General features: G+C 34.0%; 2 protein-coding genes across 2 annotated transcripts; both read right to left on the bottom strand.

Annotated features, from left to right (window-relative positions):
* Window positions 1-2,635: 2,635 nt before the first annotated feature.
* Slc10a5 (solute carrier family 10 member 5) lies at window positions 2,636-3,946 on the bottom strand. Its single transcript, XM_027946181.2, has one exon. It carries the CDS (start codon window positions 3,944-3,946, stop codon window positions 2,636-2,638), a length of 1,311 nt encoding a protein of 436 aa, XP_027801982.1.
* A 2,913-nt stretch (window positions 3,947-6,859) lies between these two features.
* Window positions 6,860-23,620, bottom strand: Zfand1 (zinc finger AN1-type containing 1). The gene is made up of 8 exons (XM_027947680.3): window positions 23,545-23,620; window positions 21,469-21,511; window positions 20,288-20,327; window positions 18,062-18,189; window positions 17,883-17,974; window positions 17,012-17,133; window positions 8,070-8,225; window positions 6,860-7,978 (listed from the first exon to the last, which is right to left on the bottom strand). Exons 1-8 carry the CDS (start codon window positions 23,597-23,599, stop codon window positions 7,808-7,810), a joined length of 807 nt encoding a protein of 268 aa, XP_027803481.2. The 5' UTR covers window positions 23,600-23,620; the 3' UTR covers window positions 6,860-7,807.

Here is a 23,620-nt window from a genome sequence, read left to right as displayed (position 1 = left end):
CAAAACTAGTATATGGCACTATAATTTTTAATCCCCATTTCCCACATAAATTTAAACAGAGAGAAATTAACATAACCAGTGTCACCCAATAGTAAATTGAAAAGGCTGGGCTTGCTGACATAGACATAGTTTAGCTCTTGAGTGTGGGACTCTGACCTTTACAGATATTACTGATAAGTGATTTAATAAATGTTTAGTGAAAACCTATTTTGTTTAATGAATCATGTAAACACTGTGGGTAATTCAAAATGTAGTATGTGGTTCCTGCCCTCAGGAAGCTCATATTTTGATTGTTCCTTAATCAGAAAGCAGCAGCATTGTGTACCTATTCTCATCATCCTGAACCTTCTACTCTACCCCATCATCCTACCCATCGTGCTAGGTCTTATTCCTTAAAATCAGATGCTAGTTTTTTGCTAGAATCATTAACTTACTGAGTTGCGTGAGATCTTAAACCTCAACTGAATCTCTATTTTACAGATTTGAGAACTTAAGTGTGGAGAAATGTCACAAGGTCAATGATAAAATAAAACTAGAAAGACAGGCTTCTTGTTTCTCAGTTAGTAAAATATGCTCATTAAAATGTATAGAAATTAAATTCATGCACATTTACTTATAATATAAACATGCAAATGAAGATTTTTGTTTAGAGGAGGAAAATAGTCCACATAGCCAAATATTGTTTTAGAGACTGGGATACGTCATTTACCCACCACCAGGTCAGTTATAAATCATGGTATTCATACACTAGATTGGGTGACATAAAATAATACAGTTGTCTTTTCAGTTAGCTAAGTAAATAAAAATTCCTAATAGTATGGGCAAAATTGGATGAATAATTTCAAATCAACAAATCAGGATCAAAATTTGAGGCTTTGATATAATAATAGCAGCTAACAGTGTGCTTGCTATGTGGCAGGTACTCTTTTAAGAACATTACATTTAATTTAATTCCTCTTTTAATTCCCAGACCAATCTGATGGAGGTGACACCATTATCTATATTTTCAGGTAAGACAACTGGACTGTAGGAAATCAAATAAATTTCCTACAAACAGAGGGCTAGGAAATAGGAAATATAGGATTCTTAAGAGTCATATTTCCTATTCTTGGTGCTCATACTTTGTTTGGAGAAGAACATAGACTGGATGTAGATAGAGGATCATAGTCTATGATTCAACACTTTATTTAAATAACTCATAGGAAATGTTGTGCTGGGCATTTCAGGGAATGTCAAAATGAATAAACATAACTCTTACGTTCAAGGACTTACAGAAAAATAAAAAGGATAAAATAGGAACAGAAATAGCTGTGAAACAAGCCAAGCTGGCTCATTGAAAGGCATATTTTTATGATATTAAGTCCTTCTGCTCAATTGGAGCAAAAATTTGTGTGTCAAGAAGTGGAAAAGAAGAAAAACTGGAAAGATAAGTCAGAGAGTAAAGTGTAATAAATGTCTCATTAAGGAATATAGAGTTTATTTAAAAGGAAAAAAGGCTTCCCTTGAAGAAAAATTACATGATAAAAGTTAGATATTTGGAAGATTAATATGAGAATGACTGGAGGGTGGACAGAAACCAAAAGTCAGTTTGGTGAAGTTTAGGGAAGGAGCAATGTAGGGTAGAAGAAAAGGGCAAAAGGGATAGAATGGGGAGCGAAAAGGAGATTGATGAAAAGGTACAGGTAATTATTTATTTACAGGTTATTATTATTTTTTGGTACCTGGGATTGAACCCATGAGCACTTAATCCACTGAGACATATCCCCAGTCCTTTTTAAAATTATTTTTATTTAGCAACAGCATCTCATTGAGTTGCTTACAGCCTCACTAAGTTGCTGAGGCTGGCTTTGAATTTGCAATCCTCAGGTCTCAGCCTCTCAAGATGTTGGGATTACAGGCATGTGCCTGGTTTATAGGTTTTTTTTTTTTTAAAAACTACAAAGATAAATAAAAAGAGGGAAGACAGAATAAGAGGGAGAAGAAATGATCCTGTGTTTCAAGGCAAATGATAATGCTACTGTGGGAGGTACACAGGACAGAAGGATGTGCAAATAAATATGCTGCAGGGTGCAGGGGCGCACACAGTAATATCAGCTGTTTGGGAGGCTGAGTCAGGACGATTGCAAGTTGGAGGCCAGCTTTTGCAATTTAGGGATACCATCTCAAAATAAAATAAAAAGGCTGGGGATGTAACTCAATGGTAGAAGATCCTGGATTCAATCCCCTGTACTGGGGGTAAAAAACAAACAAACAAACAAAAACAAATGAACAAGCAGAGATGTCACATTTAAGACATGTGTATCCGTTAACTTTGCATTTACCAAATGTGTACCATGTGGACATACCTCCCTTAATATTTAGTCTTGATCATATTTATTAGTGAAGGAGTTTGCTTTTTCTCAATGTGAAGTATTCTATCCAAACTAACACAGTGGAAAATTTGTCTCTTTCCTCTAAATTCCTGCATATTTTGCTGTTTGTACCACACTAAGCATGTGATACGTACAAACTCCCCACATCCCCAGGTCAAATTTTAACCAGATCGTAAGTGGCTTAAGAGTAGGCATTATTTTGTGTATTTTTGAATCTCCCACAGTACCTAAGCCAGAGTGGGAATAGAGTAATGCTTTAATTTTTAGAGTAGAAAAGCTTTTTTGTCTTCTCTGGTAGAGATACATCTTTTTTTAGCCTTGTAGACCAGAAGGATCAGTAACATTTCACATCCAGAACACATGGCTACTGTGAAGGGAGCTAGCGAAGCTAAGTTGGCCTTGGACTGTGATAGAGAGAGCTGAATGATGGCAAGGGCTAAGAAACTGTTTAATATCCCACTTTCGATAGCAACCGTTTTACAAACAGGAAGAGGCAGCATACAAATTTTACTAAAGGAGTACCCGAACAACAAACCCAAAGTAGGGACTGAGAGACCCAAAAGAAGCACCTCTAAGTTAGCTGTTTTTAGAAACATCAGTCCCATTCTGAAAGTCAAATAAATCCCTACAAACATTAAAATAAAACTCAGAGGTCGAATTATTTTCTCTAAGAGGTTTGCTTTTTCAGGTATTTTACGCTTGATGATTATTCCAACTGATATTGGTATAAGGATGAACAGGAGTGTGGACACAATTTTGAAAACAGGAATATGAAATATACCTGATAACCCTAATATCTTACTATATATATAAGAATTGATAGGCATCATTATCAGGGCCAATAATGTTGACGTGCAAGTCATCAGAATGGCCAAAGTGACATCTCCTTCCAGAAGCAGAGCAAAGAAATAACCCCCACCTCCTCCAGGGCACGTGCAGGTCATTATAAATCCAAACGCTTGTGCCTCAGGCAAGGCCAAAATCTGAGACAAAAGAAAACCGCAAAAGGGCATAAGAAAAAACTGTGTAATTGCCCCAAGAATTACGGGCAAAGGTCTCTTCCATACTGTTTGAAGCACCTGTAATTCAATCTTGCAACCAAAGGCACATTTATTTAGCAGTATCAGTGGTAAAATAAGCATTAGGATCTTTCTATCGACATGCATTGATGCCTGGAAAAGATTCTTTTTTGTTTGTGTGCGCACTTTGACTTTGACATTCTTAATTTCTTCAATGAGTCTTTCTTGCCTACCTTCAGAATCCCAGAGTTGAATGGTCAAATTGGTCTCTCCTTCTTCATCTGCTCTTAGGTTTATGGTAAAGTTGGTAGCATCTGAGGAGGTCTTGGTCACATTCACCACATGCAACATTTTAGGATCTTCTAATTGCACCAAGAGGTAGTTGGAGTTAGGCCGTTTGCCTTTGTAACTTGACCTTACAATAACCACTTCTTCAGTCTTTGTGAAAAATAGTATTTCAGTCTTTTCTGTGTTCTGAAAACTGAGAAATGACTTCCTTGCTTCTCCCAGAGTCACAAACAGCGAAAGTAGGATCATAAATTTTTTTCTAATCATTTTGAAGCCGTAAGTAAATCACATACAGCAAATCGCTTTTTAAAAATGAAAGAACATTCTTCCCACTGGTGTTCAGAGATGGTATAAGGTTCAGTTGGGTGAGTTGTTTTGCTGGATCAAAGTCCAGTAGGAGGGACTGCTGTACTTTTCAAACTGATATAAAAGCTCTCTCTTGAGTGACACAACCTGTTTAACTTGTAGTTAATACAATTTATGGCATTTACCAGGTTCAATTTACCACAAATAGAAACCTAATCTCCTTCTTCCTGACCTCCTTGTTTCTGCTAATAGGGAAGGGAGGGGGGCAGGAGATCAAAACAAAAAAACAAGTCCTATTTATCTGAAGTTAAAAATCTTGGTATCATCAGTTTTTAGTTCTTTTCTATGCTAAGAAAAATTCTCCAGACACAGTTGTGCATGCCTGTAATCCCAGAGGCTTGGGAGGCTAAGGCAGGAGGATCGAGAGTTCAAAGCCAGCCTCAGTAGAGCTAAATTACTGTAAATACAATACAGGAAAGGGCTTCACGTGGTTCAGTGGTTAAGTGCCCCTGAGTTTGATCCCCTTACCAAAAAAAAAAAATTGGGCTGGAGATGTGGCTCAAGCGGTAGCACGCTCGCCTGGCATGCGTGCAGCCCGGGTTCGATCCTCAGCACCACATACAAACAAAGATGTTGTGTCCGCCGAATACTAAAAAATAAATATTAAAAAAATTCTCTCTCTAAAAAAATACTATAAAAAATTACACTGAAAGCAGTCAAGATAAAAAAAAAATGTATATTGAAGAGGCTTGAAGGTCTGTATCAAGTGAAAACCAAACAAGCATTTACTGAATACCTTGCTGGAGCACTGAACTAAGACCTGGTTTACACCATGGTGATCAAGCCAAGTGCAGCTTCTGCTCATTTAGGCTTAGAGAACTACAGAGCCCATAGCCTGGCCTTATACTACTGATAGCTTTATGACACCTGAGAGTGATTGTATGGGTCAAGCAAAAAATGGAAACTATTTTGATGTCCTTAAATACGAAAATAATTTCCTAGAGAGTTACCAGATAACTTGGGAACATAGGGAAAACAGGTGGTTGCTATTATTGCTAAAGGGTATATCCTAAGGGGCTGCTACTATTGGGTACTTGAAACCTTATACATAGGGCAATGGAAAAACACTGACACTAATTCTAAATGTCTTATTCCTTCTTTTTTAATACTAATCCCTATCAACAGTTAGGGACCATGGACGTTAACTAACCTAACTTAGGTCATGTCTGTCCCTCAGTTGCCAGGGATAAGGAAAAGTATCAGTCTTTTTACACTTCAACCCACAGACACACACAATTTTCCCAAACAAGGTGATGAAGTTCTGATTCTAAGCAGGCAAGAAACAAAACAAAAACAAACCCCCAAACACTACAACTGTCTACTATTGAGCCTGCAGATCTAGTAGTTGCTTGTGGCCATTTCAGAAGATGCTTAATGTAATTATGATGCAATTTGTTAAATGAAGACAATGTGTATAATTTTAGATCATTTATGGTCCTCAAAGAACACCAAAGCCATTTTTTAAAAATTTTGATATTTTTTTAAAAGTCTATCATTTATATAGGTTAATATTTCAAACACAAGACTTTAGATGTCATAAATTTTATTTCCACGTAGAACACTAAGAAAAACAAAATTCTCAATGTTGAGAATAGAGAAAGGAACAAATCTGTTCCAGACACTTCAACTAAATTGCGAAGGAACTTAGTTTAATGACAAAAATAAAACAAACATAAAACAAAGCTATCTTTATAGTTTCCTGATCAAATATCTTAGTTCACAATTTTTATTGCCCAGATCCAAGATGTGTAGTATGTAAATTTTCCCACTCCAATGCCTTTATATACAACCTTCTGCCTTCTTCTTCAGGTTCTCCCAAGTCTTCCTATTTGAAAACTGTGGAGTACAATATCTGATAAAGCTAGAAAAGATCTGATAATCTCCCATATACGTGTATTTGCTGTCTGATTAAACTGAAGCTTATTTGTATTGCAGAATTATTTTACCTATTTACCTAATTTTAAAACACTTTTTTTCTTCGTGGATTTTCAGTCATCTGTAAGCAAGTGAAGATAAACTAGGGTGAGATGTGAACAGTGAAATACTAAAATTATGTTAGGTGTATAAGATTCTCACCAAAAAGTCTGAGAAAGTTGAACTTAAGTAAATTGGAAATAGGGAGCTAGAGAAACTAGATTCCTTCTTTCCTACAGTGGTTGTCTTTAGAGAACAGGAAAGGGCTTCACATGGTGCTGGAGCCACCAGTCCCTAGTACTGAGGATGCTGGTACCTATGCATCCTCCACAATAGTTCTACCATCTGAGACCTGACCTAATTCATCACCAGTATGCTTACTGATGTCTTTTTTTCTCTGTTCATTCATTAATAGGAGCATTTTTTATTTTGCCTAGATTTGTATCTATCCCTGCTAGCCTTATTTCCCTCTTCTCAATAGTTGTTTTTTTGGGGGGCATATTTAGTTTTAGTTCACTTATGTGGCTGACCACCTACTATGTGTAAATAATTATGACAGACACTAAGGTATTGGTTTGCATTACAACTTTCTGGTATCTTTCTATTATTAATCCTTTAATTTAAGGATTATTTCTACCTCTGGTTTATGGTTTCTGATAAAAGAGCTGTTGGAACATGGCTATACTGCCTACTAATCTGCAACTTGCTATCCTACTTTGTATTACCATTAAAAGATTGCATACATATCTTCATTGTATTTACTGTGACAATTAGAAACCAATCCTTACATTTAGTAGGTATTCAAATAATTATGTTAATAGATAAATGCATAAGCTCCTGATAAAAGCTGAAAATTATTGTCATCCTTCATATGAAAATAATATGAATAACACAGTAGACCAAATGAACATTGTTTATTGTTTTAATTAAATTTAAAGTCACTGTATAGGTCCATGATAATTAGCATAGAAAACAAAGAACATGTAGAAATAATTTATATTCCTTCTGCATAATAGTACTTTGTTAAGCGTAACAGAAAACATTAGTTAGAAACATTAAATTCATTTTGTTGGCAAAGTGTAGTTCTTTGTGACCGGTGTTTTGCCATGGTACAGAGACTATAATAAAGTTGGGCTATTCCATCATCCCTCCCATTTGTAATACATTCATACAAACAATGGGGGAGGTTATCAGAAACATACCCCAATGCAGTTAGGTGATACCAAGGCAACAAGTTTCTCTTCTTAGGTCTGAGATTCCTCATCCAAAAATTTAGAAGACTGAGACTGAATGAGGTGATCTCTAAATCTACATAATTCATGTACACACATCAATGTATACATCATGATGAAGGCAAACAGTAAAGCTGTACTTTTGGGCCCTATAACACTAGGCGTAAGCATGTGACTTCTTAAAGCCAAAATAACACAAGAATCTTTTAAGAGCTGACCTCATATCTACCATCTCCTTCTGCCATAAGAATGGCAAAGTCCCAAAAAGAGGGTTGTTACTTCAGCTTGGATTCTGGAGTGAAGATGGGATGGAGCAGTGTCACAGCCAACAGCTGACATTAACCAAATGGGAAACACACTTCTGCTGATGTTCTACAGTATAAACTAATAAATCTAATTTTTAAAAATTGCTAACAATTGAGTATCAGCACATAAACTTTAAAACATAAAAACCCCAATTAAGTAGAAAACTGATAATATAAATTATGACAGAATGGAAATAAATTAAAAAGCATCTTTTAAAAATTGAAAAAAAAATGTATCTATAGTAAAAGAAATTGACTTAAACATGCACATAAAAATTTTCCTTGTGATTTCTGGTTGAATTCTTGAGTGACTATTCCAAATAAGAATCAACATTTTTTAAAGACTGTTCTTCATCACTAAGATATTCCAAAATAATATTTCCACCATTATATAAAGGACAATCCTCCTTAGTAATCCAGGTTTCCAAAGCATGATCCAAGGGTAAGGCTTCTCCTGAAGTAATGTGACATAGCCTTAATTTCTGTTGAGAGAGAAATTAATCATGCTGTAATATACACTTGTATAGATTATCCTAAAACTTTTAGAGAAAATTTATCATAACCATATGTTACCTTAGCTGTTAATTTGTTATTGTCATTTTTAAGACTGGCTAGAGAAGCTGCAAAGTCTATGACCTTTCCAATGCTCCATCTGTGGCAAAAGAACATGGGTTTGCTTTTTTCTTTGCTCCCCTTAGGCAAGAAAACCTGAAAGTAAATTCTTTCTGTCTGTAAAATAAAAAGTTAAAATACAGGTTATATATATGAAGTAAAACATGTTTTAGTCTGGTGATATCCTTTCTTCTCTTCCTCTGGTTAGAGGATTACCCTCTAATGAATTAACTCTTAATGGGAACACAAATCATGGTAGCTTCAAATCTAACTAATTGTATGGGTATGGCCATGGCTATCTATGCATAACTTAGGCCAATCGGGCTCTTTTTCTTAAGATTTTATGTTCAAAAGCTGAGGATAGGGGGAGTTCTTCTTTTTTTAATTTGCTGATTTAAACATGGTGCTGTTGCAGTGAGTCCTCATACTCCTTTAGTCATTCCTGAACCAATGTGGTAAAAGAAGCCTTAAAGAGAAAAATCAAGAAAATGGATGAAATGGATGGACTCTTTCAACATAATTTAGCACTCAATGAGATAATACATAACTCTCCGTTACATGAGAAAGTTAAAAATTTTTTTCTTTCCTGTTTCTTGGGAGGTACCAGGGATTGAGCCCAGGGGTGCTTAACCACTAAGCTATATCCCTAGCCCTTTCTAATTTTTTATTTTAAGACAGACCAAGCTAAGTTGCCAAGATTGGCTTTGAAGTTGTGATCCTCCTGCCTTGGCCTCCCAAGCTGCTGAGATTACAGGTGTGTGCCACAGTCCCCAGCAACAAATCTATTTTGCTTGTACTACTTGGGAGTCAAGTTTCAGCCACTTGCAAGTAAAGGATTCTTTGAACACGAAGCATTTCTTTTTGTGTAAAAGACCCCACTACTACATTTTTAGAGACAGTAGGACTTTTTAGTACAAAGAAACTTAAAAACAAAAAACTAAACTATAAAACCCCAGAAAAAAATTTATTAATAAAACAGGAATTCAGAGATGGTTTCTCTAGTATTCTATATACTACTTGCCTCCTTATACTCTATTTTCTTGCTTAATTAGCAAATGAAGGAAAGAAAATAGCATCTTTACTGATTAGTTGGAGCTTCTCTACGTTGTTGGAGAAAGTATTTAAAATAACACTTCCCATCTCAATACTAGGGAATTCAGATTTGTTGAAGATCAGTGGAGTGTGTTAGTAAGATAACAAGCACTCAAAGAAAAAAACAAGAAATCATTGGAAATTCCAGTGGTCCATAAAGAAAGTCTCTGCTTCAAAACAAAGTAGTAAGAGAATAAATATAAAATGAGATTAACTAAAAATATATAGCCTTGTTGGGCACTGTGGCAAACTCCTGCAATCCCAGCAATTCAGGAGGCTGAGGCAGGAGGATTGCAAGCTTGAGGCCAACCTAGACAATTTAGTTAGACCATGTCTCAAAATGAAAAATCAAAGGGCTGGGGAATATAGCTCAGTGGTAGAGCACTGCTGGGTTCAATATGAAGCACTATAAAAAAATAAAGAAAGAAAATGAATAAATATATCTGAGGATCAAAAATGAAATGCATGCTGTCATGATACTCCAAAAGGAAGGAAGAGGTCATTCAGAGTTGAGACTGAGGGTGAATGGGGAATACTGGTGTTGCATAGAAATAGAACTAAAACTCCCTGGTCAGGTTCACTGGTTAAAAGCAGAGGCTGGAATGGGGCTTGGGCTCTAGGAAAGGAGGCTAAAGAAGTGATTGCTAAATGTTAACTGGGCTGTTGCTTATACAAATCAACATTCTGAAGGCAGCAAAACATGATATAACCTAATGACAGTGAACAAAGCTCAGTAAATGCATCTTGAAAAATTTGAAAATCTCTGTAGGGCAGAAGCACAAACTTCCAGTATCAAATATGGATTTGATATGGAGGTTCTGGAAGTGTGGGTCAGGCAGAAGAAAACACAAAATTGTTAGACAGGGATTAACCATGTAAGGAGAGGGAGAGAGATACAGACAGAATCTCTTACTCAAGATGAACACACAGGGTCAATCAGCTGACATTTTAAAACAAATTCAAGGTTCAGCTATTATAGACCATTGAAAATAAGTGAACTTAAAAGACATTAAATAAAGAAATAATATGCGAAGGAACCAAAAGTAGTGAAATCAAAACAAGTAGAAATGAAACAGAAAAAGTTATGATGATCCAAACAGAAAACCAAAAATAAGATTATTGAAGTAAGAAACTCAAACAAGGTAAATTTCTACATTCCTCAATAAAAAAGTGTATTAACCAAGAGTCAGCCAGAATATAGTATAAAGACATACAGAGAGAAATTATAAATCTCCAAAACATGTTGAACAAGAACTTCAGAGACTCTTCACCTACCAGTGAATTGACAACCAGAGAGAAAATGACTATAATTTTTCAAAAGTGAAGAGAAAAAATTAAAAATGTATCTCAACTGTCCAGTTGGATAATTTAAAAATACATATATCATTTCGTTTTTTTAGTACTGGGGATTGAACTCAGAGGCACTCAACCACTAAGCCACAACCCCAGCCTTATTTTGTATTTTATTTAGAGACAGGGTCTCACTGAGTTGCTTAGGATCTTGCCATTGCTCAGGCTGGCTTTGAACTTGTGATCCTCAGCGTCTTGAGCTGCTGGGATTACAGGCATGCGCCATGGTGCCTGGCAGATAATTAAAATATACTGAAACCTGGAACACTGCACCAATATTTGAGAATATCACAGATAAAAACCTTAAAAGCTATCCAAAAAGGAGAATTACAAAATACAACAAGAATGAACCGCAAAAAGATGTTTCCCTAATAACAGATGGCAGAGGTCAATGAAGAGTATGAGTTGAGAAAGTCTAATAGCAAACAAGCTAAAAGTGAGAGCAACTTACATCCTTGTGGGAAAGGGAGGAGATAGGAAGACATATTTCTAAGACCATGTTGTGTTATCCCTGTCTCTTAAAATATTTTTAAACAGTATATGCTGTAGCCTGTCATTTGCAACTATATCCCAGAATTATAGGATTGAAAATCCTGAGATGTTTTTAAAAATTTGGATATAGTAATTTTAAAGTTCATATGAATGAATAAATGCTAAAATATTTCTTAGAAAAAAATAGAGACAGGACTTAGGTTACAGATATAGAACAGTCTATGAAGCTACTATTAGGTATTAACATGAGAAAAGAACAGATAGATGGTGAAATAGCTTGGAAATTAAAAAATAATTCTGTATATGTAGAATGTTAATTTACAATGAAGGTGATATTTTGGTATTTCAATTCAATAGAAAAAAAATGACTATTTAATATCAGTGATGTAAAACTAGCTAACCAACTGAATGAAAATAAAATTGAGCCCATAGCTCATATCACAAAATCAGATTGATTAAAGACAAATGTAAAAATATTTTAAAAAGACAGATCCTAGAAATTTAAATATTATATCAATGAGAAGCATAGTGAAATCAATATACCTGATTTCAAAGAAAGTTTGCAAAGTAGATTGATTATAAAAAGACTAGTGCCTGTTATAGTGTAAGAGTTTCTTTCCATAAGCTGACAAAACAATAAAAATTTAAAAAAATAAAAATAAAAAGCCCCAAAGAAAAATAATCAAAGGATATGTATGGGCAATTCAGAAAACGCAATTTCAAATGGCCAAAAAACATACTAAAAGAAGTTCAAATCCAACAGAAGTCAGATAAATGCAAATTACAGCCACTATGAGCTATCATTTTATAGCCAACAAACTAGAAAACTTTACTTAAAAAGAGTGATAACAGCTAGTGGAAATCACAGGAGAGAGGTATTCTCATGTAAGAGTGACAAGTGGAACATACTGAACTGGTTAGGAGGGCAGGCTGTAACTGAGTAATTCTTTTCTTGATTTTCCTTTTATTTTTTGCAGTACTGTTAAAATTTTATTTTAAGGCTGGCTTCAAACTTGTGACCCTCCTGACTCACCCATCTGAGCTGCTGGGATTTCTGAGTGATTCTTAAACAATACTTAACTTCATTTAGATTACTGTATGAAATGAAGAATAGTGAGAGAGAAAAAAAAAAAATCCAGAGTCACAAAACAATGCTTGGTATAGTCAATAAAGGTTTGCTATTATAATTACTGTTGGTAGAAATATGAATTGTTACAACTCCTCTGTAGAGTTGTTTGGCAATATTTATTAGATTTTAAAATATATATAACCTTCGGTGCAGGAAAAACATCATTAGAAAACATCATTACAAATATAAAAGTATCAGATTGATACTTAAAATAGTGGAGGAAACTAGAAACAACATGAATGCACATCAATAGGAAAATGGCAAAATAAGTTACAGTGTATCCACATTATGGACTATGATGCAGCTTTTAAAGAAAATGATGGAGAGCCATATTTGTGCCCTTGAGGAATCTTTAATAGGCAATAATGAGAAGTGTATGTAGAGAAAAAAATGCATAGCCACTGAGTCCTTTCCCCTGCCCTTTTGTATTTTATTTAGAGACAGGATCTCACTGAGTTATATAGGCCCTCGCTAAGTTGCTGAGGCTGACTTTGAACTTGTGATCCTCCTGCCTTAGCCATCCGAGCCACTGGGATTACAGGTGGCACCAAAGGAGAACTGCTTTAATTTTATTTATAGACCTCAGCACCATACACCAGACGTGTGTGTATGTGTATTATACATACACATAACAATATCAGATTCAATAGAATATAAATGTCATAAGAGCAGAGACTTTATTTTATTCGCTGCTGTATCCCCAAGGCTTCATATATAACAGGTGTTCAAAAACTATGCTGACCAAATGAGTACATGTCATTTTTGTAAAATAATGATCAAAAAACACTCTTCAAGTTATTGCGTACATTAAGTAGAATACATTTCATTTTGTGTAAAATCAAAATCACACATGTATAAATATATATGTATGTACAAAAAAATATGTGCATTATATATATATATGCATGTGTATGTGTACACATGTGTGTACATACATATTACCTATGAAATGTGTGTATGAGAACACATACACCAATATATCTATATATTTATATTTGTACACACATACAAAAACATTAATAGTAGGCAGAAAAATCACATCTATAGATTTGTAGAATGCTCCATAATATATTAAGGATGTAAGAAAAGAGTCTCTGAAGCCAAATTGGCTGGTTTTAATTCACAGTTCTCTTACTAGGTATGTCACTAGCAAGTTACTTAACCCTTTTGTGCCTCAGTTTTCTCATCTGCAATAATGTATACCTCACTGGCTTGCTGTAAGGATGAAACATGTTACAATAGTGCTTAGAACAAAATTAGGTGATATTTAAATTTTAACTATTGTTCTAAGTATTGAAAGAATTGAAAAATAATATGAATGATATTACTGGATGCTTTAAGATAGGTATTCTCAACTTTACAATACTGACATTTATTCTTTGCAGTGGTGGGGACCAAATTTACTTAGCATAAGCTAAGTAAGAACTCTAACTCCCTCCAGACCAGTACTGATATATTGGACCAGAAAACTCTATTGTGAGCACTGTCCTTTGAATTGTAGGATGTTTAGTAGCATCCCTGGCCTCTATCCATTAGATATCAGTAGCACCACACCCCCAGTTGTGACAACCAAAAATGTCTCCATTGTCAAATGTCCCCCAGAAGGAGAAATCATCCTTAGTTGAGAATCACTGATTGCGGGACTTGGAAATGGACAAGGGACATAGAAGGGTATATTTAGTTTTTAAGTATACACTCTCTCAACAGGTATACTATAAAAGTATGGACTACCTTTGTAATTATAAAAACATCTAATAAATTTTTGTAAATGACACTATTAAGGATAACCACAAAAATTAGAAAACTATAATCAATGATTTCTAAACCAGTAGAAAGTAAGGGAATATAGAAAATTTAAATAAGAAAAAAGAAGACGGGAAAGACAGAAGGAATTATAAGAATAAGCAGAAAACACAAGATGGAAGAAATATGTTCAAATGCATCAGTGATCACAATAAATAAAATGTATTTAACTCACCTATAAAAGAGATACTATCAAACTGGATTAAAAAAACAAACTCCAGCTATATGCTGCTTACAAGATACACCCTAAAATAAAACAACACAGAAAAGTTGAATATAAAAGAATGAAAAAAGACATAATAGTTAAATGTTCACTAAAATAAAACTAATAAAAGTATTATTATAAGTAAAAATAGAATTTAAGGCAAAATTCATGAAAAAAAATACAATGAAGAAATTCCATACACCTGATAAACACAACTCAGGAAACCATTAAAATTACAAGAAGAATTTCCATGGTTGAAGGTTTCACTAACACACTTGTCTAAGAAACTGACAGATCAAGTAGACATAAAATTAACACACTTGTGCACACACAAAGAAAGAGAATGCAAATGTTATAGCAAACAGAGAAAAATGTAAATAACTGTTGCATTTGGGTAAAGGATATGAAAAATTCTTTGTACTATTCTTGTAACTTTTCTGTGTTTGAAATTGTATACAAATAAAGATATAAAAAAAAAAAAATACACCCAAACAACTACGCTGAACATAAATAAGTTGACCATTTCATTTGAGAACTTGGGAAAAGAATGTCAGACAAAAATCTAAACACAGTAAAGACAAGGAAATAATATCTGAGCAGAAATTAGTGGAACGCAAGACAAAGAAATAATATAGGTGAATAAAACCAAAACATGGTTCTTTGAAAAGATGAAAAAAAAAAAAAAACCCTAGCAAGATTATTTAAGGGAGAAACAAATAAAAGTACAAATGAAAAATATTAATGAAATGGAATATGGAATAACAAAAGACACAATAGAGATCTGGCTTCATAAGAGAATAACTTGAACAATTTTATAACAATAAACTAGAAAGTCTACAGCTAATAAGAATTCTCTAGAAAAATACTGCTTACCAAAATTGACTTCAGAAGAACTAGATTCACCAAATAAGCCAAGAATTATCTAATGAAGTAGAATAGTATTTAAAATTCTCCTCTTAAAAAATATTAGACTGGGTGAGGAGGGAAGAATAAAAGTTCATTGGATTAGACAAAGGGGAATGAAGAGAAGGGAAGGGGTATGGAAATAGAAAAGACAGTAGAAGAAATCAGATATAACTTTCCTATGTTCATAAATGAATACATGACAAGTGTTAATTCCACATCATGTACAACCACAAGAATGGGATCCTAATTAGAATAAATTACACTCCATGTATGTATAATATGTCAAAATATATTTTACTGTCATATATACAAATAAAAAGATACTGGAAAAAAATATTAGATTTAAAGGTTATAAAAACTGAATGCTATAATCACTATATTCTCTACAACTATCTCAAAGTGTAGAAGAGGGAAAGCTGCTCAACTAATTTTATGAGTATACTTTTACTAACTAATGTTATTAAGAATATATTAGCAAATCAATGTAACAATGCATTTTAAAATAATCATCTACTAGAGTCAAGTGGTTTATCCTGGAATATATGGCTGGTTTAAAAATGAAAAAGATCAATCAGTGTAATTTTTTATTGTAGTAAGGAGAAAAAAAGATGATCATCTTATAAGATACAATAAAAAAAACCAGTAAATTTTAATACCCATTTATGATATAAATTCCTAGCAAACTAGCAAGAGAAACAAATACTGTTAGGTTGGTAAAGGCTATAGAAAATATAATATTTGATGAAACTTTAGGAGTATTTGCATTAAAGTTAGATGAATGACAAATGCCTGCTACCATCCATACTATCAACATTTTTGTGGAGCTCTCAGCACAAGGACAAATAATAATAACAAAAAGAAGGAGTTAGAGGAAAGAAAATTTGGGGAAAAACATCCCACAGAAACTGGTATTTGCAGAAGATATGACTGCACAGAAGACATTTCAAAAAACCTACAAAGTATAGGAACCATTCAGAACTTATTTGCTGCATACAAGGCCAACATAATAAATAACCTGCAAAGACAGAAAAATGTGACTTTAAAAAAGGTATTTGTGATGACAACCAAAATGATAAAGAATGTAAGCATAAACCTAAGAAAAGATAAAAAATAAGGTAAGTATTACAGAATGTTGTTTACACATATAAAGAACACCTGAGGGTTGGGGATATAGCTCAGGTGTTAGAGTGCTTGACTCGCCCGCACAAGGCCCTGGGTTCAATCCACAGCACCACACACACACACAAAAAAAGCAGCATAATTTCTATGAAGATTGAAGTTTCAGGGGCTAGGGATACAGCTCAGTTGGTAGAGTGCTTGCCTTGCATACACAAGGCCTTGGGTTCAATCCTCAGCACTACAAAAACAAAACAAAAAAAACGCAATTTTGCAGAACAGGACAAAGTAATTCTGAAAGAATAATGGCCAGGAATGGATACAATTGAAAGTGCTTTTGGAAGCAGACAAATCAGTACAATCACATTTGATAATGTCCAACTACCTATGGAAACTCTACCACACATACATAAGGGACTTCACTGTATAACAATTTATATAGCAAAAGATTGGAAAAGTCTGAATTTTATTAATAAAAGAATAGATAACTTGGAGTATATTCACATGATGGAATTAACATGCAGCTACCAGATGAACTAGAACTAATCTAAAAGTATTGGCATGGATAAGTTTTAAAAATATGATGCCAAAAGGTGGGGGAAAGTTGGAGGATTTATATGGTTCACTGTCATTTTTATAAGTGAAAAAACTCATAAAACACATATTATTGATGCATATCATATACCATGTAATATTAAAAATGATACATATCAGATGCAGGTTAATTGTTACTTCATGGGACGGAGGAATAAAAAGGAGACTTCAACTATATTTAGAACACCTTTGTTTCTCCAGATTTCTAAGACTAACCTGTGGCAATGACTTGTCCCCATCAGCATGCATCTTTAACTTCATCAATGCAACCTTTGCAGCTGTTTCACTATTTTTGGCACCTTTCCCTCGTTTACTTGCTGTCTCTCCTGTCTTGGAATCTAAGAAGTAAATGTTAAGCATGTAAACACATAAGAACTTTTACATTACATTTCCAGAGTTTTATTTTAAGGCATTTATTCATTATGGCCCTAAAACATATACAAATTGCATACTATAGAGATTCAGGCACTATAGATGACTAATGGAAAAGTATCACTGAGGTTGATCAAGCAATCTCCACATCAAAAAATTTCACTGTTTCCAACTTAGCCTGTTTAATCTAAAGCAGTCACTAATGCTTCTACAAAAAAGTTCAGGATTTTATTATGGAAGATTTTAATACAGGTATTATCCTTAACACAAAATGAAAATTCTGCTGAACTAACATACTGGCAGAGATAACAAATCTAAGTCACAGATCTATTCTTTCTTGGTATCTTAGCAGCATTTATAACACAGCCAAACAGGCTTATTAGAGTTTGCTCTTAAGAGAAAGCAAACTACTATGTCAACCTCATGAATACCAACCAAATCTAAGCCAGGATGGTTAACCAGCTGATCTGATGGGCAGCCCAGCAAGAAGACCATCTTGTGCGGTACTTTCAAATAGCTTCCAGATTCTCTTTGGTCAGAGAGGCCTCGTAAGAAATAGTATTGCAAGAATGTCCTCAAAATACAAGTTATTACCATTGGAGCTATTAATGATACATTCCATAAATGGTAGGCAGAAATAAGAGGCAGGAGCTCTGGAACTAACAGAGAATATAGAAACAAGAAAATCAATAGAACAAGTTTTCTAGATACCTACCAATAATGTCTTTAACAAGTTTCTGAGTGTTAGCCATTCGGGGCTTTTGGATTTCCAGTTTTTCACACTCATGATCTGACTGATGGCGATGTCTATGAACAACAGGAGAGTTTCACTAGCACATGTATTTGTATACAACTTAAACAGATATACAAAGCTTGAATGGTCTAAGTAAATACCTCAGGCAAAAATTCTTCTCACAGTAAGGACATATAACTGCCACAAGCTCTTTTTCAACACAGTTCTTGAATGAGCATGGGTAAGATTTATGTTTATCAGTCTTCAGTCTCTCATTGATTATAGTTACCTGAAAATGTAAAAGGGGGGAAATGGCATTATCCTCAACATTTAAAGTATATATGTAAATCCATTTTAGAAGGCAAAATTCACATCATTTTGGTTTAAACTCATTATATCAAGTTATATACTCTCACATAAAAATATAATGATTATTTAAAAAATGATTACTGAGGTTGGGGATATAGCTCAATTGGTAGAGTGCTTGCCTAACATGCACAAGGCCCTGGGTTCAATCCCCAGCACCACACACACAAAAAAAGGAAATGATTACGATGTTGAATTTTCTACATTTTCATAATTTTCCTACTATGGTATATTTATCTTCTAATTTAAAATGACTGTTCAGTTACTCTCTGCAATTTTAATCTTCTATTTCAAAAAAGTCCCTCATACAAATGCCCCCATAATATGTTCAGGAAATCATCTTGTCAATCCGTAACTGGCAAGTCATAAGTACTTTCTATACAAGTTTTAGGGAACTAAACAGTTAACTTAGGGAATATACTACTTAAAATTACCTATTTACCCATGAGACAAAGGGCTAGACATAGTTTTATAATCATATACTATTTTCTATGCTATATTTTACATTGTCAAAAAATATTATATCAGGTGAAGACAAGATTTTTGTAAGAATTAAAAAAAAAAAAATCCAGATCAGCCAGGCTGTTTGGCATTAAAGTAACCTAATTTATAAAGCTGAGTAAATTTAAGGAATTGTGTGAATACTATACAGCTTGAAGAAATTCTTTTACATTCATGTTGTACATTTTTGTTGCAATTTATTTCTTAAATATCCTTCCAAACTTGTTGCAGTAATCTAATGATAAAATTAATTTATTTCAGTATTTATTTAATGAAATCCAATAATTTGAGTGACACTCATAGAAATCAAATGATACCCTTTAAAAAAAAAGCATAGGACAGATTTGTGAGCTGTATTAGAAACATTAATAAATTTTACTATAAACTCTAAAGGAGTATTTCCTTCCAATTAATCCTATAGAAAACTGACATATTAGATAATTTTTATTTTCCTCATTATACAGATTACTTAAACTTTAAAAACTCAGATTTTAAACTTTAAAGGTTCAGATTTTTGCAGGGATGTGCACTAGGGATGGAATCCAGAGTCTCACACATGCTAGGTGAGTGCTCTACCATCCCAAGTTCCTAAAAGTTCACATTTTGACTTAAGTTCATGTAATTTTATTTTTCTATAATTGAAAGAACACATGAAAAAATCATTGGAAACCTTGGCAATGTACTTGATAAATGGTGGGCAAGAATAAATGTCAACTTAAAAGTATTAAAGACAAATGTTGTTTTTCTAAATGGTGTGAATTCAGTCTAACTCCCCATCTCTCTTTGTCCATAGGAAGGTGGAACAACTTATCTGACTGCAAAATTGAAGATTATACTAGATATGGTAGGCCTAGCTTTCTCTTTTTCAAATGGAATTCATCTGTTTCTAGTGAGGAAGCCTAACTTGGTCCAGTGCTGCTGTGACTGGTGAGCAAATCTATCTAATTCTAGATTTCCTTTGCAGACCCAAATGTCTCTATATTAAGCTTCTTCATTCAACTAAATAACAAGGGTTTTTTGATTTGTATCTGCCAGCCCTTCCTTAGTCCATTAATTTGTCAGAATTAAGGTAGGGATTCTGCTGGATAAAAAGTTTGTTCCTAGTGTATGAAAGCCGATAGAGCCCAAACAATTTACTATCAAAGGATTCTACTACAAAATACCAGTGAAAATGAATAATGAAGGAAACAACGAACTGGAAAGACTATATACTGAGAATATTAATTTCAATGTATATTTATAAATAGAAAACCTAATGTTGTAAGTGGACTACCTAAACAAAAATGTCAAGGAATAAAAGTCATATGAGGATAAAAATTTATAAATACCATGTAGAACAATTTTTCTTTAAATCAGAAAAAAAAATAAAATAAAAATGAAGCAAAAGCTTCTTTACATATTCAGTTCAGTCTACCAAACTTTAATCTGTAGGGTACTGACTGGCTTTAAATCTAATCAAATTCTGAATGAAAGTGCATGGATACAAATAGGTTTCATTAAATTGGAGAAAATTAACATACCTCAGGACAACCATGTGACTCTTTGCTTCTGTGTTCAAGGCTTAAATAATTAAAAAAGTAGTGTTTAATTAAATGCAATCAAATAAAACTCTTAAGATAACTACAGCAATGTGAGATATTTTAATGGTTTTAAATTAGTAAGGACCATCAATAGTGAAATGTCAAGGAGCACTGTCTTTTTTGGGGCAGCATTAGGGATTGAACCCAGTAGTACTCTACTACTAAGCTATATCCTCAGCCCTATTTATTTATTTATTCATTCATTCATTCATTCATTTCAAGACAGAGTCTCACTAAATTGTCCAGGCTGGTTCCAAACTTGTAATCTTTCTGCCTCAGTCTTCCAAGTTGCTGGGATAAACAGGCATGTACTACCACACTTGGCTCTATTTCTGAATAATTTAAATATACATACAACTTTTATTTACCTATAATTCTTCCTGAATTATATTCTAAATATGCTTTTCCCCCTGTGTTCTATTTCATAAATTTAATACTTAAAATTTAAAAAAAATTAATTGTAAAAAAAATACATTTTCCAAAATTCTTGGTTAGTTTTTGGGTTTCACTATACATGTGATATGTTGAAATGACATGTAATGCCCATTTTAAAAAAATGATAGTTGAGTTCTTTTCATTTTATTTTTAAAAATAAATAGTAATAGCCGGGTGTAGAGGCACATGCCTATAATCCCAGCAACTAGGGAAACAGAGGATCATGAGTTCAGAGCCAATCTCAGCAACTTAGAAAGGCCCTGAGCAACTCAACAAGACCCTGTTTCTAAATAAAATATTAAAAGGGCTGGGGATGTGGCTCAGTGGTTAAGCATCCCTGGGTTCAATCCCTGGCACTAAATAAATAAATAATAGTGATAACCATAACTGGATTGCTTTCCATATTTTTTGTGTTTATGTATTATTTCCTCCTTGCAATTTAAAGGTACAAATATATCATTTTATATAAAATTCACATATATTACCCCAATTCTGGAAGTTGACAGGTTAACCATACATAGGTGTAAGTAGTTAATGATTAGTCAGTCTTTCTCAAGTGATTAATATATTGAATATCAAGTATCAATGGTTAAAGAAACAATTATTTTAAATCATTATATTTTTCAGAAATAAAGCATATTACAAATACCAAAATTACTCCCAAATCCTGCATAAGAACAACTTACCAAAATATTCCTGAACAACCGTCACATACAAATGGAAGAAAATCTAAAATTGGGGAAAAATGTTGTAGGTTCTGATCAGTATCCAATTTTTATTTAGTTTTCTTACATAGAAAGAATCAAAGTATTCATTTTCTATAGAACATTTTTTAAATTATTAATATACTAGTGTTGCAAGTCACTACATAATCACTGCTAAACAGAGGTCATCACAATTTTAATAACTGAAAAAAAAAAAGAATTAACAGAAGAATGCAATCTGTGGCATTTATCTTTTTTGTTTTGTTTCCAAGATTTACTAGATGCAGTTTTTGAGGATTGTATACTGCAAAAATTCCTCATTTGGAGTAAAATATCTGGACTTTAATTCTGATTCACTGTTTACTAATCTAGTAACATTAAATAGATTAGCTTTGGCAATATAAATGTATACACACATGATATAGTGTACATGTGCATGTCTCTATGTCTCTACATACACAAAAACAAAAGCTCTATTATTAGGTAAATATAAACAGGTAAGTAGAATTATATATACAAAATATAAGTATATAATATTTGTATATGTACACATGTGTATGTGCATATGCGTACGCATCTACATCTGGATTTGTGCTATATGCCACACTCTCTCCACAAGGTAATTATAAAATCCAAATGAGATAAACGTGAAAGGTCAGAATAGTAATGCAGTAACTAAAATTAATAAGAGCAATATAATAATTAGCTTCCTTTGTATATGCTCAACTCCAAAAAATGTTGTAGTAACTGGGTGGAGATGCTTTCAATGAGATTCCAGAAATTCAATAAATGGACTGATACTTTAAAATTAATTGCTGAATTGTTTCTTTGTTGGTGAGGAACAAGTACACTAGGACCAAATAACAAGAACTGAACTGAACTTTTGGAAAGTACATGAAAGTATCCACTCTCAAAAATGGCAACTAACAGTTAATTACTAGATTCAATGAATCACTTTCTAAATTTTTAATATTTTCTCATATTACACTATACAGCCAAGTGAAGCTGGATATATCCAAGCTCACTACTTTTAAAAAGTGAAAATCAGAAGGTACTACTGAGTCCTTCTTTAGAGAAAGCTAAATTGCCTTGAAAAGATCTTATTCTACAGGTATTTTCATTCCAAATAGAAAAATTTTACTGCAACCAAAAGGGACCCTTGGATCATTATACTTTGGGAATAAAAGGGCCTGATAATCCTTCCCTCACCCGAGAAATGGGCTTGATGAACTGTCACTATTGTTATTACAATATTCTAAGATTTGGTTTCAAACCAAGAAATTATGGATACATTTGTCAATAAGAGAAAGAAAGTACAGCACATAATATTCTAAAACTTCTGTTTTCAATATGAAAGATTGTACATATTTGTTATTTTGAGAATTTTTAGAAACAAAAGTAAACATTAGATGCACCAAAACCAATGCTTTCAGCTCCAAAACCAAAGCTTTGTAAATGTTTGTTCAATGATAATCAGAATCAAAGAATGACCTAGCAGAGAGAACATAATCATCGGATGGAATAGTCCGAAGATAAGGAGCTCTTTCAGAACCTGACAAAAGCCTTCTCCCACATGCTCATCTTCTGAGGGGCCCTTGAAGACCAGGTTAAAAGTAATCTCGCCCAAATCCTTCGTTTGACATGTAAGTAAATACAAAGGCTGGGAAAGTGGCTTGTACAGGTCGCAGGGGCCAAGGCCAGAGGGGAACTTGAGTGTTCCCACTTAAGCATCCTAGCTCCTGGAGCTAAGCAGAAAGGAGAGGGCGCTCCGCGAGCCAGCAGTGTACTCTCGGACTTCTTGGAGAAAAAGCACTGGAAAACCATAGTGAATTTTGCAAGGTTCATTTTCAGGAACTGCATGGAGACCGCAAATTTCTTCCCAAGACACAGGAACAACAATAAGCACCAACACATCTATCTCATCGTCCACTAGGCAGGAACGCACCCGCCCGCTCCTCAGCCAGCTCTGCGGCCTCCCCTCACCCGCCGCCACGCATCCGTGGCGCCAAAGCAGAGCCTGGATCTACCGCGGCCGGGGAATGGGGACTCCCGGGTCACCTCGCTGCCGGCAGTGCACCACCTGACAATGCTGCCCGATGTCCAACTCCGCCATGTTTGCAGCGCCCTCCAGGCG

Source organism: Marmota flaviventris, chromosome 15, assembly GCF_047511675.1.
Source record: "Marmota flaviventris isolate mMarFla1 chromosome 15, mMarFla1.hap1, whole genome shotgun sequence".
Taxonomy (NCBI): domain Eukaryota; kingdom Metazoa; phylum Chordata; class Mammalia; order Rodentia; family Sciuridae; genus Marmota; species Marmota flaviventris.
The sequence above is the reverse complement of the archived record's forward strand: the minus strand, read 5'-3'. Positions and strand labels throughout refer to the sequence as shown.

Bases quoted from the DNA above. Each gene is read 5' to 3' on its own strand.
- Slc10a5 (XM_027946181.2), bottom strand. From the start codon at position 3,946: ATGATTAGAAAAAAATTTATGATCCTACTTTCGCTGTTTGTGACTCTG.
- Zfand1 (XM_027947680.3), bottom strand. From the start codon at position 23,599: ATGGCGGAGTTGGACATCGGGCAGCATTGTCAGGTGGTGCACTGCCGG. The intron at 8,226-17,011 runs GTTAGTCTTAGA...TTTATTTTACAG, and splicing joins GGGACAAGTCATTGCCACAG to ACAGAAAGAATTTACTTTCA. The intron at 7,979-8,069 runs GTAACATATGGT...CTCTCTCAACAG, and splicing joins ATAACAAATTAACAGCTAAG to AAATTAAGGCTATGTCACAT.